Source organism: Canis lupus, chromosome 3 (assembly GCF_048164855.1).
Source record: "Canis lupus baileyi chromosome 3, mCanLup2.hap1, whole genome shotgun sequence".
Classification (NCBI taxonomy): Eukaryota; Metazoa; Chordata; class Mammalia; order Carnivora; family Canidae; genus Canis; species Canis lupus.
The window spans coordinates 67,339,985-67,355,602 of NC_132840.1; the positions used below are offsets into that span (position 1 = coordinate 67,339,985).

General features: G+C 40.4%; 1 protein-coding gene across 2 annotated transcripts in view; it reads left to right on the top strand.

Moving 5' to 3' along the window:
• Positions 1-1,410: 1,410 nt before the first annotated feature.
• POU2AF2 (POU class 2 homeobox associating factor 2) overlaps positions 1,411-15,618 on the top strand; it is a 39,222-nt gene continuing 25,014 nt past the window's right edge. Inside the window, exons 1-3 of one of the 2 annotated variants that reach the window (XM_072821920.1) lie at positions 1,411-1,538; positions 2,165-2,298; positions 12,381-12,490. In XM_072821920.1, coding sequence (XP_072678021.1) covers positions 2,289-2,298; positions 12,381-12,490 — 120 coding nt within the window. In that variant the 5' untranslated portion in view covers positions 1,411-1,538; positions 2,165-2,288. Of the gene's footprint in view, positions 1,539-2,136; positions 2,299-12,380; positions 12,491-15,618 lie in introns of those variants that run through there. The other variant, XM_072821918.1, reaches the window with a different exon arrangement.

Here is a 15,618-nt window from a genome sequence, read left to right on the forward strand (position 1 = left end):
GAGCTATTTGGTTAGCAGAGTAAGAAAGAATTGGGATGACCCCCGCTTGGAAAAGAATACAAATCACGGGGGCTATATGATCAGTATGGCTGTGGCTCTTCCTCTTCTCATTCACTTAAAGGAGAAAAGGAAACAGATGCTAGAAACTAGGAAATTAAGCCAAATTTTGTCTTTTTTATTTTCTTTTAGAAATGTGAAGGACATAAGAGGTGAATTCTCTCCATAATAGAAGCGCAAACACAATGTTTTCAAATTTGTTAGAACATTCTAGAAACTCATTTATACTGTAGATGTTCTTGCATAGGATCAGGTGTCAAACCATGTGGTCTCAGAACCCTTTTACTCTCTTGTAAATTATGGAGGACACCAAAGAGCTTTTTAAAATATGACTTATATCCACGTATAAATATTTTATATTGAAAATCAAAACTAAGGATTAAGAAAATATATTTACTATTCATTTAAAATAACAACAATGAACCATTACATGTTGATGTAAATAACATTTTAATTAAAAATAACTATGCTTCCCAAATAAAGTTATTGAGAAGAGTGGCACTGTTTTACAATTTTGCAAATCTCTCCTGAATGTCTGTCTTCATAGAAAACAACTAGATGCTCCCATATCTGCCATGATCTCCCATTCATATATCATGTGACACGGCCCTAGAAAACTCTTCTGTACTTTCACGAGAGAATGAGAGAGTTAAAGGGAAAAAAAGTTAATAGTTAATGAAATTGGTTTAGACTTTGCAGACCTTCTAAGTCCGTGTCGGGGACCTCTGGGGACCTCCAGGAAACCTCCAGATTCCACTGATCTGAAATGAGGTGAAGGCCTCTGAGACAGAGCCAGGTTGAAGGACTACCAGATGATACCTACCTACTTCAAGCCCTGAAATTCCAAGTCTCAGACCAATCCAGACTAAACTAACTCTGTGCAGGACTAGGAAATGGAACCAAAATTAGGTTAAGCAGCAATCATGGGTCCTTGAAGATTAATAAGGAAAATGTCAGAAATTACCAAAAATTTGGTTGTTTGGGGTTTGTTTGGGGGTTTTTTGGCTTGTTTTGTTTTTGGTTTTGGTTCTAGAGGAGTTCATGACACCGAATATTCCTCAAAAAGACCACTCTCAAAAAAATTATTGTTTTATTTTTTTTATTATTTTTTAAAGGGAGGAGGGGTGGAGGGAGAGGAAAAAGGAGAATTTTTTAAATTTAATTACGTACAGCATATTATTAGTTTCAGAGGTATAATTTGATGATTCATCAGTTACATATAACACCCAGTGCTCATTCCATCACATAGTTACCCCATCCCGCCACCCACCTCCCCTCCAGTGACCCTGTTTGTTTCCTAGAGTTAAGAGTCTCTTATGGTTTGCTTCCCTCTCTGATTTCATCTTAGGAGAGGGAGAATCTGAAGTAGGCTCCCCGCCCAGCATGAAACCGGACATTGGGCTTGATCTCACGAGGAGATCATGACCTGAGCTGAAACCAAGAGTCCAACACTCAACTGACTGAGACACCCAGGTGCCCCAGTAAGTTTGTTTTAAAATATAGCTCTCTGGGCCCTATTTGAGAAGCTTCTGAATTAGAATTGGATGTGGCTGGGCATGGGTATTTTTATTAGGTCCACCACTAATTCTGAGGTACTGTCAGATTTAGGAGCTTCTGGTTTGGATCATATATTTATGTTCTATATGTAATAAGGCTGTCCAATTGTATTAAAATGTATTCATTTTGTATTAATTTTGATTTTTTTCTGCCTAGAATTCTATCTATATCTGAAAGATGCGTAGCTTTTAAAAATTATATACTCACAATCTACATATTACAGACATAAAACCTATATTTCCTACTGAGACAGAGAAGCTTTTTCATATGCACTATTTTTTAAAACCTGACTCTAAATGAAAGAAATAGAAAATGGCACTACTATTCAAAAAACAAATAATGGATTCCTTGTTTCCATAATAAACTTTTAAGAGAGTCTGTTCCTAATGGAAACTCATTGTTACTAAATAAAAATCTTCTTGGGGAGGAAAATAGTACCTTATATACAATCTACATTGGGGATGCAAATTGTAGAGAAACAGACACCAGAGGATTTGCATTTAATCAAATCTAAAGCAAGTCATTTCAGAAGCATCACTACCATGTACAGGAGCCTTTCCCATCAGGATCAGGCTGACCTTGCCAGAGTCTGGGATCCCGTATCAAGGAGAACACGACATTCACCAGATAGCCTACATTGCCGGTCAGAAGGGAATTCACCAGAACCATCCAGAATGGAAAGTGGTGAGTCAATGTCAATTATTGCAATGCTTTATTTAAAGAAAACCTTAATGTGCTCGCTTCGGCAGCACACATACTAAAAAAAAAAAAAAGAAAAAAAAAACCTTAATAATCCTAATGTTTATTTCTGACATCCCAAAGTCATAATGCAAAGCAACGGACAAGAAGAAATACCCTGAAACTCTGGCTAAAACATGTAAAACTATTTTTAAAAAACCACACAGACAAGAGACCAACAATTTAGAATGCTTGGTGACAGTTTCATAATTTCTAGTCACATTTAATTACTAGTTGTCAGGTTTACTTTTGCTGCCTAGAGGTTAGGCAGGTATTTATTTTGGAAGATCAACTCTACTGAACATTATTTTTATAAAATGGAGACAGGTATTCCAGCTTTCCTTTCCAGTATAGCAAAATGTTGTGTTAAATGAAATAATTTCTGGTAAGCTCTCAGTGGTAAGGAAAGTGTAGGAGGAGAATCCACATCTCTATAGAATTTGAAATATCTTTTACTCATGCATCCTGTTTCAGATTTTTAGTCTAAGGATGAAGGACTTCCCACATGCATATGATAAGGAAGAGCCTAAACTGCCATTTCATGATTTCAAACTGTCTATAGATCTTCCCAATTTGTTCACTCTGAGGATACAGATGTTAGTGTCAGCATAGAGTAAAACCCATCTGTTTGGGAACAAATTTGAGATGAAAAAATAGAATTTTAAGTGTTAATAAATAATGCCAGAGTATTTCAAAAATGCCTTGTAAAGTGCCTTGAAAGAAAAATTAATATTTTTTAAATGTCCCCACTCTTCAAAGTCTGATCTCAAAAAATAAGATGATAGAGTCATCACATAAGAGCCTCTACACACTGCAGCATGAAATTGGTAATTGACCAAAGTGCTGAGTTTTGGATCAGCTGTGAGACTTCGGGTGGGAGGAGGGTAGGCAGGGGGAAGGGGCTGTGGGTGCCTGCAGGGTGGGCGAACCAAACTCCTAATTTGGCCTCACTTAAAAACTTTCCATCTTTCTTTCCAGATTAAGCTTTCAAAAATAATATATATTATTTCTGCTTAGTAATTAATATTTGCGCATGCTATTATTGATTGCGGAATATGCCTTTCCTTGTATTGTCCTGGAAGTTTCCCATAATAAAACTAACATGACATCAAGTCCTCAGATCAGAAGTGGAAGCACAAACACCAAGTCTCTAATGTGTGTAAAGCTACCACTTTTTATCCCTCCATGGTTATCTGCCTCCCTTTGGTGAGGGCTTTCTCATCCTCAGCAAGGCAGGCTGAGCTGGTTAGGTTCATGAGGCAGAGGGGGAGGCACTTGAGCCAGAGGGTGGGCAGGCACCCCGTATTGATACCAGACCATTCAGGACCTCATTCTGGGCACTTCCCTTGACGGGCAGAGAAATGGAACAAATGTGGACTCTATCCACCAGTAATCCATCATTCCGGAGTTTTATTCTAATCTGTCTTGAATGGGAATGTGCCCATCCATACTAGGAGGGACTACCTTTCAGAGAGGCGTCATCTATCATCCTAATTTTTCCATTGTCAAATGTACAACTCAAAATATTTTTGTTGTATTTTTGAATTGCTCTTTCCTAAAGTTATGGGATCGTTTTCTGTTTTATCCTTTCTTTGTTTCAAACTCTCTCTATTCCTTTACCTTAGAGAGCAAGCACCTGTTTAGAGAAAGCAAGGAAACAGACCCCAGAGAGTATCATCAAAAATAGTAAAATAAGAAAGGGCTTCAAATAAGCACCATAAATGTATTTGATATTTAATAACTAAAAATAGTTTATGAACCACTTACATTTCAAATATTCAATTTCAGAATATATGCACTTGTTTTGATGCAGAAAATGTTTAATTTTCAAAAACAATATAAAGCAACAGCACCCCTAAGAATACTATGGGCCATATCTTTTTTTATTTTTGTTTTTGTTTTTGTTTTGTTTTTTGTTTGTTTTTATTATATATATATTTTTTTAATAATAAATTTATTTTTTATTGGTGTTCAATTTGCCAACATACAGAATAACACCCAGTGCTCATCCCGTCATGTTCCCCCCTCAGTGCCACATTCTTTATCAAAATAAATAGCAGTAAGGAGAGGACGTGACTGAGACAATTGGCGGCATGTGCATAATCACAATACGGAAGTATAACATTTTTTTTCCAAATTCTAAAGGATAAGTTGATTCTCCTTAATAAATTTGCTTGTGCTTTCTCTCCGGAAACACAGATCTTTGTTTTCGCAACAACTGATCTGAATGCAAGTTTGTATCCAGAGTATTTGAATAAAAACTCTTAAGCATCTCCTGGTTTCTGCAGGTGTGGATTCTTTAAATAGACACAATGCACCAGAGGAAAGAAATGTTTGGGAAAAGGAATACTGATAGAATTTTTAACTCCTCCCTAAATAAGGAGCGCAGGACAGGTTTAAGGAACTTTAAGAATTTTCAAAACATGGAGAATACTCTGGGCTATAGTTTAAAGCAATTGTACCAAGTTCCATTGCTAATTAAATTTTATTTGAATTCACTTTTTGTGCTGTGTCAGATGAAGTATTTGCTTTTATGTAGCACTGCTTCAGAGCAGCCTTCAGTCCCCATGAAGCCCTAGAGAAAGGATCTCATCCACTCCTCTTACAAAATGCTGTCTCCCACATTCTGAAAATCTTCACCTTTCCAAACCCTACGGTCTTTCTGTGCCTTCATTTTCCTGTAAGTCATTTTGCTTCCTCCCCAAATATTTATCGAGCATGTACTAGGTGCCAGATTCTTGACAACACCTATTATTCCTTTCTCTACTTCTGTTTTGCACTTCCTTGATTCTAAAGCTCTGCTATGTTACAAACCTCCATTTCTGACTCTCGTCCCCGCTCCCACCTGCCCTGCCCCTGCCTTCCACTGGGAATCAGAACTGGTGGCTTCCAAGGCTCCATACTTGATGTCTACTCTTCCACTGCTACAAAATTCCTCAAAGAATTTTATTTTTGTCATTTTAATTATTATTGTCGTGAAGGTGTTTCTTAGAAGTGCTACTCAGAGCCCCCATCTTATCTGTAGGATATTTTAGTTTGATGATGCCCCCACAACCTCAAAGTCAACATGTTCAAAACTGAACTCTTATTTCCCCATGAAAACTTCCCTGTCTCCTTGTTTTTTCCTCTTAATCCTGGTGGTCTTTTTTATTGTGCATTTGCGTGTGTGTGTGTGTGTGTGTGTGTGTTTTCTTTTGAGAATCTTTTTAAATCTGTGCTTTCCTTGTCATTTCCACTGTTTTTGGTTAGCCTCTGTTTTACCTTTCTCCATCCTTCCTGCTTCCTCATCTTCAATCCATCCTAGGCTTCATCCTCAGACTAATCTTCCATAACAGTATTCTGTATCTTCCCCCAAGATGTCAAAGTCACAATACCCTCCTGCTCAAAAGGTTTAGTCGTTTGCATCACCTACAACATAAATTATAATACTCTGGTTTTCAAGACTTTCAGCATGTCCATTAATCTTAACCATGCCCTTCCCCCTACCCCACCAAAAGGACGCTTTCAACAAATAATTACAAAAGTCTACTGTATTTCAAGTATCATTCTAGGCATTGGCACTTGAGATGTTTCACTGAGTAAAAACAGGCAAATATTCCCACCCTCATAGAGCTTCCATTCTAGCAAGTAAGCAATAAAAGTTAATAAGTAAAGAAATTATATAAGTCATTATAAAGTGAGAAATGCTATGTAGAAAGGAAAGTAACATGGAGTGAGAGGGATTAGGAATATTTTATGGGAAAGATTCAACTTTAAGTATGTTCTCATTAGAAAGATGACATTTGAGCCAAGACGTGAAGGGGACAAGGGCACATAGCCATGTGGATAACCGGGGGAAGAATAATCCAGATAGAGTGGACAGCCAACGCAAAGGTCCTGAGGCAGAAGTGATGGGCTTTGTGCATTTCAGAGACTGGCAGGAGTACAGAGAGCAAGGGGAGAGTTATGGAGGGGAGATCAGCAGTATCATGGAACAAGTTTCCATAGGGCAATTCTAGGAACTCTGGCTTTTACTCTGAGTGAAATGGGGAGCCATTGTATGGTTCTGGGGGGAGAAGTGACACAATTGTGCTTTCTTTTCTAAAGCATCACTCTGGCTGCTGAGCTGACAATAGACCAGGACTGGGGGTGAAGGGTCCTGAGGCTGCTGCAGTAATCTACGTGCCAGATGATGAGAGATTAAACCCAGATATTAGTAGCAGGGAGGTGGGAGGAAAGTCAGCAGCTCCTGGATCTCTTTTGTAGGTAGCCCCATCATGAATTCCTAAAGGACATTTATGAAGTAGGACAGAAAGAGAAGAACCCAGGATGATAGGATGATGCCTATAGCTTTGGGACCAAGCACCTAGAAGGCTGGAGATGCTGCCTACTGAGATAAGGGAGGGTTCCAGATAAAGCAGAGGTGGAGGGGAGAATGGAATGTAGGTTTGAACATGCGGAGTTTGCAATGTCTACTGGACATCCAAGTGAAGATGGATAATCAAGACTACAGCCTGGCCGGGATAGGTCTGGGCTAAATGGTATCTATTTGAAATTTATCTACATGGAGATGCCATTATAAACCCATTAATTCCCATTATCGTTCCTTACCCTTTCCACATGTGCCTTGCTCCTTCCTGTCTCTGTGTTTGTTCATGCCAGGCCTGATGCCCGCAAGACCTTGTCCCTACTCCTAACCCATCCACCCCATCCACATCCTTGTGAGTCCAACCTGAATCACATCCCTTCCCACAAAACTGTCACCGACCACCCAAAGTGTTCTCTTCCCCACCCTCCCCTTTCACATGTGAATATCTCATTTCTTTTGCTGAAATGGGATCTCTTTGAGGACATCTGCTATACGTTCTAGACTTATTTTGCATCCCCTGTGGCATTTGGCCGGTACTTTGCACTAAGTCAGTGCCAAGTTGTACATAAGACTGATTGTTTATGACAAAACTTCAGAGTTTTGATCTGGTTATTTGCCATCTCGTGAACTTTATCCCTCTAGTAATTACCATGTGGTTACTTGTTAAACTTATTTAAAAGAGGTGTATTTCTTCCAGGCTTTTTGGCATACACATAAAGCACAAATTGATGAGAATCAGACTGCAATCATCAATTAAAAAGCGCTTCAGGAAAAAGTGAAGCCAAGACTGTCTGCAGACAGACAAGGGATCCAGGCTGGACCTTGTCTGTTCCCACCCCTCCCTCTTTCTCAGACCTGCATCCACTCCGTCAATCACCAGATGTTCCCCTTTTCACTCAGCCAGGAATCCCCAGGTTAGAGTTGGCCCCCACCTGAACAAGAACCCTATAAAGTCCTCACTGTTATGTATACCTGTGGTTCTCAAACTTCAGAAAACATCAAAATCACCTGGAGGGCTTATTAAAATATGGCTTGCTGAGCCCCAGTCCTAAAGATTCTGATTCAGTACATCTGGCGTAGGGCGTGAGAATCGGCATGTCTAGCAAGTTCCTAGCAAAACTGGCACTGCTGGTCCAGGAATCAGACTTTGAGGATCCCTGGAGTGCTCTGGATCGCTCTGACCTGTGTATCTGGCTTTGCCCCCTGTCTTGTCTTGTCTCCTACTCCAGGCTGTTCCGGGTGCACTAGAGCTGTCCCAGCCACCGGCCAGGTCACCTGGCCTGGTCACCATTCTTCTCTGGCCCTTCCTCATCCTAGTCTCAGGGCTTGAGAGCCAACTTATGACCTGGCCTCCAATTTCTTGCTTCCTCTTCAACCTTCTTTCATCAATCTCTACCCTTTTCCTAAATCTTTAATCCCTTCCTCTGATCTGTTCAAATATCCTCAAATCTCAGTCACCTGTAAGTATATAGATAGAAAAATATAAGCAGACCTCTCCTTGACCCTGTAGCTCTCTCCAGTTATCATCCAACTCCTGCTTCCCTTTCTCATTCAGATATCAAGAAGAAACCTCCATCCCTGGGTTGGCCCTTGGCATTATGGTCTGGCTTCTAGCTATATTTCCAAAGCTTCTCTTGCTAAGGTTGACATCAACCACTGAATTGAAAGCCGCAGATGCTCTGCCATCCTTATCTTCCTGGACCATTCTCTCCTGCCTTTCTTACTTTTCCCTTTTTCTTAGGGAAAAAAATCTTTCCAAAAAAATTTTATTTATTTATTCACGAGAGGCATAAAGAGAGAGGCAGAAACATAGGCAGAGGGAGAAGTAGGCTCCCTCCTGGGAGCCCGATGTGGGATTCAATCCCAGGACCCCAGGATCACGCCCTGAGCTGAAGGCAGATGCTCAACCACTGAGCCACCTAGGTGCCCCCATACTTTTCCCTTCTTTCTTGAAGTCTCTTCCCCCGAATCCTGTGGATGCCTTACTCCCCTGGTTTTGCCCCATTCTTCTCCAACTATTCTTCATTATCTTCTTCATTTCTCTCTTCCTCCTCTGACAATGCTTCAAATGTGGACATTCCCCAGGCTTCTACTTGTAACTATTTTCTCCAGAAATTCCCAACCAGTGTGTCAAGAGTTGGCATCATAGGAGTTTCCAAGATACTGATCCTTTGGGGCCATGGGAGTAGCCTGACCTGCTTATCCTGGTGTGCCTGACACATGGTATTGTTTCTACGTGTACTATCACATGACCGTACCTTTTGAACACTCCCCCAGGCAATTCCATCCTCTTTCCTCGTTTCATTACCACCACCACATCTTGATGGCTTCAAAATTATGTACCCAGACGAATCCCATGAGGAAAACTTGGGAATCACCTTTGAATCTTCCCTCTTCTCTCTCTCCCATACCTAAATAATTTTCAAATGTCTGCTCCTTGCCCTCCTGTCTACCACTACTCACAACCCCTTATCTCTTGGAAAGGTCTAGTGGCTTAGTTGGCTAAGCTCTGACTCTTGATATCAGCTCAAGTCATGATCTCAGGGTTGTGAGACTGAGCTCCAAGTTGGGTTTTGCACTCAGCGTGGAGTCAGCTTAAGATTCTCTCTCTCCCTTTCTGTCTTCTCCCTCCTGTCCCTCTCTAAAAATAGAAACAAAAACAAACCAAAAACAACCACAAAAAAACCCAAACCTATTCTTTTTTACCTGAATTCTTCTAGAACTCTCCTGACTGATCTCCCTGTGGTTTTGTGATTCTTTTTTTTTTTTTAAAGATTTTATTTACTTATTCATGAGACACACACAGAGAGAGAAACAAAGAGACACAGGGAGAGGAAGAAGCAGGCTCCATGCAAGGAGCCCAGCGTGGGACTGGATCCCCGGGCTCCAGGATCACACCCTGGGCAGAAGGCGGCGCTAAACCACTGAGCCACCCGGGCTGCCCTGCCTTTGTGATTCTTAAATCCACCCCCTACATAGCTGCTAGAAAAGTCTATCTAAAATGCAAATCTAACCATATTGCTACCTTGCTTAAAAGCTTCCAATGACTCACTGTCCACAGAATGAAGTCCAAACTCCTTTGCCCACCAGAAACTTCATGACAGAGCTTATTCATTTCATCTTCCAGTCTCACTTCCTCCCTCACACACCTCACTCTGTTCCTGCCTCCTGGACTTTGCCCCTGAGGTCCTCGATGCCTGGAATGTTCTTGCTCACTTTATCATAACCAAATGGCCCACCCTCCAGCTTGGATTCCCCTGCCCTCCCCAGGCCCTCCTCACCCTCACAAGGAGTTGACACATCTATGCTTCTCAGAATATCCTAGTCAGAATTCTGTTGTCGGACTTAGCACCTTTGCATTAAAATTACCGTCTAAATGTCTCTCTCCTACCACTAGATAGCAAGTTCTTTGGTATCCCCAGTCCTGACATGGTGCCTGACACATAGAAAATGCTTCAATAAATCATTGATGAGTAAATGTGGCCCTACGCTTTTCCAAAAATGAAGGCATCGCATATATTCTAGAAGGAGCACCTAGATTCCTTTGGAACAAACATAACATCATCAAGCTTTAAGTTGGAAGTTGAGGGGATCCCTGGGTGGCTCAGTGGTTTAGCGCCTGCCTTTGGCCTGGGTCGTGATCCTAGAGTCCCGGGATCGAGTCCCGCATCTGGCTCCCCACATGGAGGCTGTTTCTGCCCCCCCCCCCCACCACCATCTATCATGAATAAATAAAATATTTTTAAAAATTTGGAAGTTGATTTAAAATAAATACTTCTAGCTTCTTTAATTAAAAGATATATAGAGCAAAATTAGAACCTCCCAAACAAAGACTCAAAGGACCGTTCAAATAATTTTATTTTGCTGAAATCAGGTTTGTGTGTCCCTTCATTTGAACTAAATAATACACCACCTTGGAACCTAGATTTTTTTTTTCTCCTTCATTTTGTACTCACATTTTATGTAAAACTTGGTAGTTCAGCATATTTTTATATGCCTATCTTATAAAATGCCACAGAGAGATTTTACAGACAAAGAAACTGGAGCTAAGAAGCTGCGATCATCTCCAGTCAGGGACCAGAGTAACATGTGATCATGGAGGTCCTGCTTACTGGGCCAGTAGCCTCTTCCACGCCATGGGCCACTTGACCTTCACTTTGGGTTGTGGTTCTTTCCTTTCTTCCTTCCTTTTATTCTCTTTGTAATGAGATTTGACTCATAAGTCAAGTAGGTCCTAGACTATCTACAAATTTAACCAGATTAGAGTGTTTTGGGTGATATGCTTACACATATACATGGGAGTTCCTTCTGCCATGCACATGGATCCCTGAAATTGCTAGTAAGCCAGCAATGACTCAATAAAAAGGAATTGAAACCACCCAACGTACTTCAGAACAATGATTTCAGATTTAGAAAATATCTTATAGTTCCTACAGTTCTACTACTATTTGGTGCTTGAACGCTTCTATACTTGTTCAAAAAGAATGTCCTCCTGTCATTGCGTGACCTTCCATGGTGACAAGGAACTCACTATCTCTAGAAGCAGTGTTGCCAATTTCAGAATTATTTCAGAGAAGTATTTTTCTCTATCTGTTATTTCTCTGTAATTTCCTCATGGTAAAAATAGCAAGCTTTTCCAGTTGTGAGAGCTACAGTCCTTAAGTCTGGATCCCAGCTCCATTGCTTAATTAGCAGCTTCGAGACGTTGGCAAATAGCTTAGTCCCAGATCTCAGTCTCTTCATTTGTAAAATGGATCAAATGAAGTAATACAGTTTAATTAGGGAGCACAATAATATGTTTGGTAAGTGCTCAACAAATACCTGTTAAATGAATGAATGACTCTTTCCTTATCCTTGGCCTAGTTTCTTTTCTTTTTTCTTTTTTTTTTTTAAGATTTTAATTTATTAATTCATGAAAGACACAGAGATAGGCAGAGACACAGGCATAGGGAGAGGCAGGCTCCACGCAGGGAGCCCAACATGGGACTCGATCCTGGATCTCCAGGATCACGCCTGGGCCTAAGGCAGGCGCTAAACCGCTGAGCCACCCGGGCTGCCCCCTTGGCCTAGTTTCAAAGCAGCAACTCCCCATGTCGAAAGACTGTGTTTTTAATAAGAAAAACTGCTTAATTTGGTGCAGTAAACAGAAACAGATGGCTTTCTTCCTAAGAATATAATCTTAAAGCAGTCCAGTTGACCAGCTCACCCACATCAAGTAGGAGGAATATGATATGGCAAGAATGCTGTCACTCTGCAAACTGAATCATGCAAATCTAACTTTTGCATCAGATAGTAAGAAGCATTATTTCAAGGTGCATCCGATTCCTGATCTTGTGACTAAAGCATAAATTTTAAGCCTTCCTGGAAGAAATCTTGACAAATCAGAGTACAAAAAAGAGGACACTCTGAAGAGCTGTTATATAGAAGATGGAATAGTGGGGGGTGAGGGGGAGAGGTTTCCACATAAGCAGAGCTCGGATGAGTTTCTGTTAAAGGAAAGAAGAAAAAAAAAAAATAAAGGAAAGAGGACTAAGTGGACTCTATTGAAGCCACTTCAAATTTAAGAAGTCTATAATTTTAATGAGCAAACAGCATCACAATGACAAGCCCTTGAATACATCCCCAGGGAGGTTAACCTATCACTCCATCCACGTTTGATCATTACTTCTATTTGCTTAAGTCCCAGGAGACTACAGCAAACGAGTGTATCAAGGCGTGCGAGTGAAGCACACAGTCAAAGATCTACTGGCAGAAAAACGATCCAGGCAGACAAGTAACTCAAGATTTAACGTAAGTCTCAATTTAATTCATTCTGAAGTCTTTGGGGGCTAAGTCCTCTTTTAATGTTAGTTATTCCCCCTCTCCCTTGACACCAAGTCTCACTTCTTGATTCTGATATTCTCGATAGCAAAGCCCTCCTTGACCTGGCACACACTTATAATTACTACCATTAATATCATGGTACAGGTGTCAATCTGTGAGTAAGCCCTTCAAGAACTCTGTGAACTTATTGGCTATCTCAGCAAGTGGCAATAAAAGGATGATATGTCCTGACTTTTCCATTTCTCCCAGTCATAAATTAACAAAAGCTCAGCTGGTGAGGATAATGTTAACCATCATCGACATATTATTCTAAATTTGTTAGAGACAACTTAAAAAAATCCTCTCTATAGCATGCAAAGTTGGATTGAAATAGTCTAGTAAGAGATGTCTTCTGTCTGAAACCTCTGTCTACCATCCATATCTTCATAAATAGCTCTGCCCTGTGCTTAAAATGTTTAAATAGTTGCACCCAGAGCTCCAAAAGTGATTCTGGAGTAGGAGTAGTGGTTGGTTGGCTATCAAGATGGGTTTGTGATCACTTAGTCTATTGGTAAAATGTGACAACATGAATGTCAGGCGTCTGTTGTGCATTGCTGGATGTGGGACACAAAAACAAATGTGGCAACTATGTACAGCACCTAGCATGGCGGCTGGCACATTGGTTCTTCCAGTGGGGCTGCTCAGAATATCAGGACTGTGTTCAACACCATTCCAGGATCAAACTTCTGAGACATGTTTCAAGTGAACCAACTCCAGATTCTAGGTCCTCCCATCCAAGAACTTTGCACGTCTCTGTCTTCCTTTATTTTAAAGTGCCTCCTTTCTTCTAGTTCAACAAATGGAGCTTAGTTGATCAAAATAAAATCGGAATAATTGGTTCCCTGTGTGTTCAGTGTTTCTCAGTGCCTGCTCAGTCATCGGGGGTGTGCATTACAAATTTCCATACCAGTTTAGTCTCTTGAGAGAGAGCATGGGAGGGAGGGAGGAATTCATTTTTTAAAAGATTTTATTTATTTATTTGAGAGAGAGAATGAGAGAGAGTGTGCACAGAGGGAGGGTAGAGGGAGAAGCAGACTCTCCTCGGAGGAGGGAGCCCAATGTAGGACTCTATCCCAGGACCCCAGGATCATAACCTGAGCCAAAGGCGGATGTTTACCTGACTGAGCCACACAGTTGCCTGAGAGAGGGAATTCAGAGTCCATTCCAAATGAACCTTCACGAAAGGTAACGTGGATTGTTTGGCCACAGCTACAGCCAGAATTGTGAGACCTAACAGACATTCTCGGCATACTGTCAATCGGAAGACAGGAATCACAGTGAGAATAAAGACACAGTAAAAGAACAGATATTGGATCTGCCCAGTGTGAATGAGGTTCTAACTCATTCCTTGGCATCATCATCAATATATACATACAATGATAAGGCACAATGCCAGATAGAATTAAGAAAAAGATAAGAAAGCATAGTATTTCCAAATAGTCAATATAACTATATTCTTCTTTCTAAAATTACCTAACATATTTTGGTTAAGATCTGTGACTATCACATAATATGTTTTTATTATTTTTTTATTATATATATTATATTTATTTATTATTTTTATTATTTTTTCACTCTTTTGAGAGGGTGAAAAGATACAACAACATAAACATAATAAACCATATTGTTTGATTTTATTTTAAAGTGCAGATTCCTGATCTCTGTTCCATGTCTATTAACATAGAGATTTTGGACTGGAGCCACAGAATGGTCATTTTTAACCTGCTCCTTGGGTGATTCCTTTGCACATCAGAGTTTGAGAACTTGACTCTAGAGCAAAGAGCAGGGGTTCAAGCCTCACACAGCCAACGTTCTCATATCTACCCAGATTATAATTTGTCGAGCTATTTCTGTTGGCCCAGTGACACTGACAGTGTTACAGTGAAAGTGGATACAAGAAACATATAATACATAGTCTATGCCATTAAACACCAAATAATGTAGTGGAAAAGAATAAGATTTATACATTTAGAAGATACAAGCCCACATAACCAAGCACTAGACTAAAGATGAAAGACCAGGTGGCATGTAATATGCCATGTGATATGAAGACTACAATACTATTTACATAAAGACAGTTTAAAGCACACTTCCTTGTGTGGTCTCATTGGATGGACATACAAATCCTGTGAAATTCATATTTACATGGTTTCCCATTTCACAGATGGAAACATGGAGAAGATGCAGGAAGCGATTGTTCTCAGGTTGCACAGTTAGCAGGTGGCAAATCTTCTGGCTCCCAACTTAATATTCCTTTAAAAGGGACAGATCTATGTGGACTGGGATAGAACAATCTCTGACTCACCATCTTGGTCCATTTGGTCTTCTGTAACAAAATACCACTGACCAGGTTGCTTATAAACATCAAACATTTATTTCTCATAGCTCTGGAGGCTGGAAGCCTAAGATCAGGGTGCCAGCATGGACAGGTTCTGGTGAGGACCTCTTCTGGGTTGCAGACAGCTGGCTTCTGACTGTGTCTTCGCATAGAGGAAGGGCCTAAGGAGCTCTCTGGGGGCTTTTTCATAAGGGTGTTGATACTATTTGTGAGGGCTACACCCCCATAACCTACTCACCTCCCAAAGTCCCACTTCTTAATAACATCACATTGGGCATTGGGATTTCAACATATGGATTTTGGAAGGACACGTTCAAGGGCCATAGCACATGAAAACAGGGAAAATCAGAAGACAGGAAAATATATCATGGGGCAAGAACTTCTAGGATAAGAAAGGTGCAAACCCGCCCTAACTATGGTAGTTATTCTCAGGCATCAAGTGCATAGGCAGCTTGAACTTAGCCTTGTCTATGCGGTCACGTGTATTAACTGATGTCTCAACACTAGTATCTTACTCTCATCCCTACTCCAATCACCTCTTAAATTTAAGTGATTAAATGCATGTTTTCCCAAAATCTGGTTATTTGGCTTAAAATACCTCCATAAATTGGTTTTCCCTTTCACCTGTTAACCACTATTCTAGAATATCTGTATATCTCAGGAAAGACACAATATTCTTTGGAAGATTTATTTCTGTCCCTGTTGCAAATGCAACCTG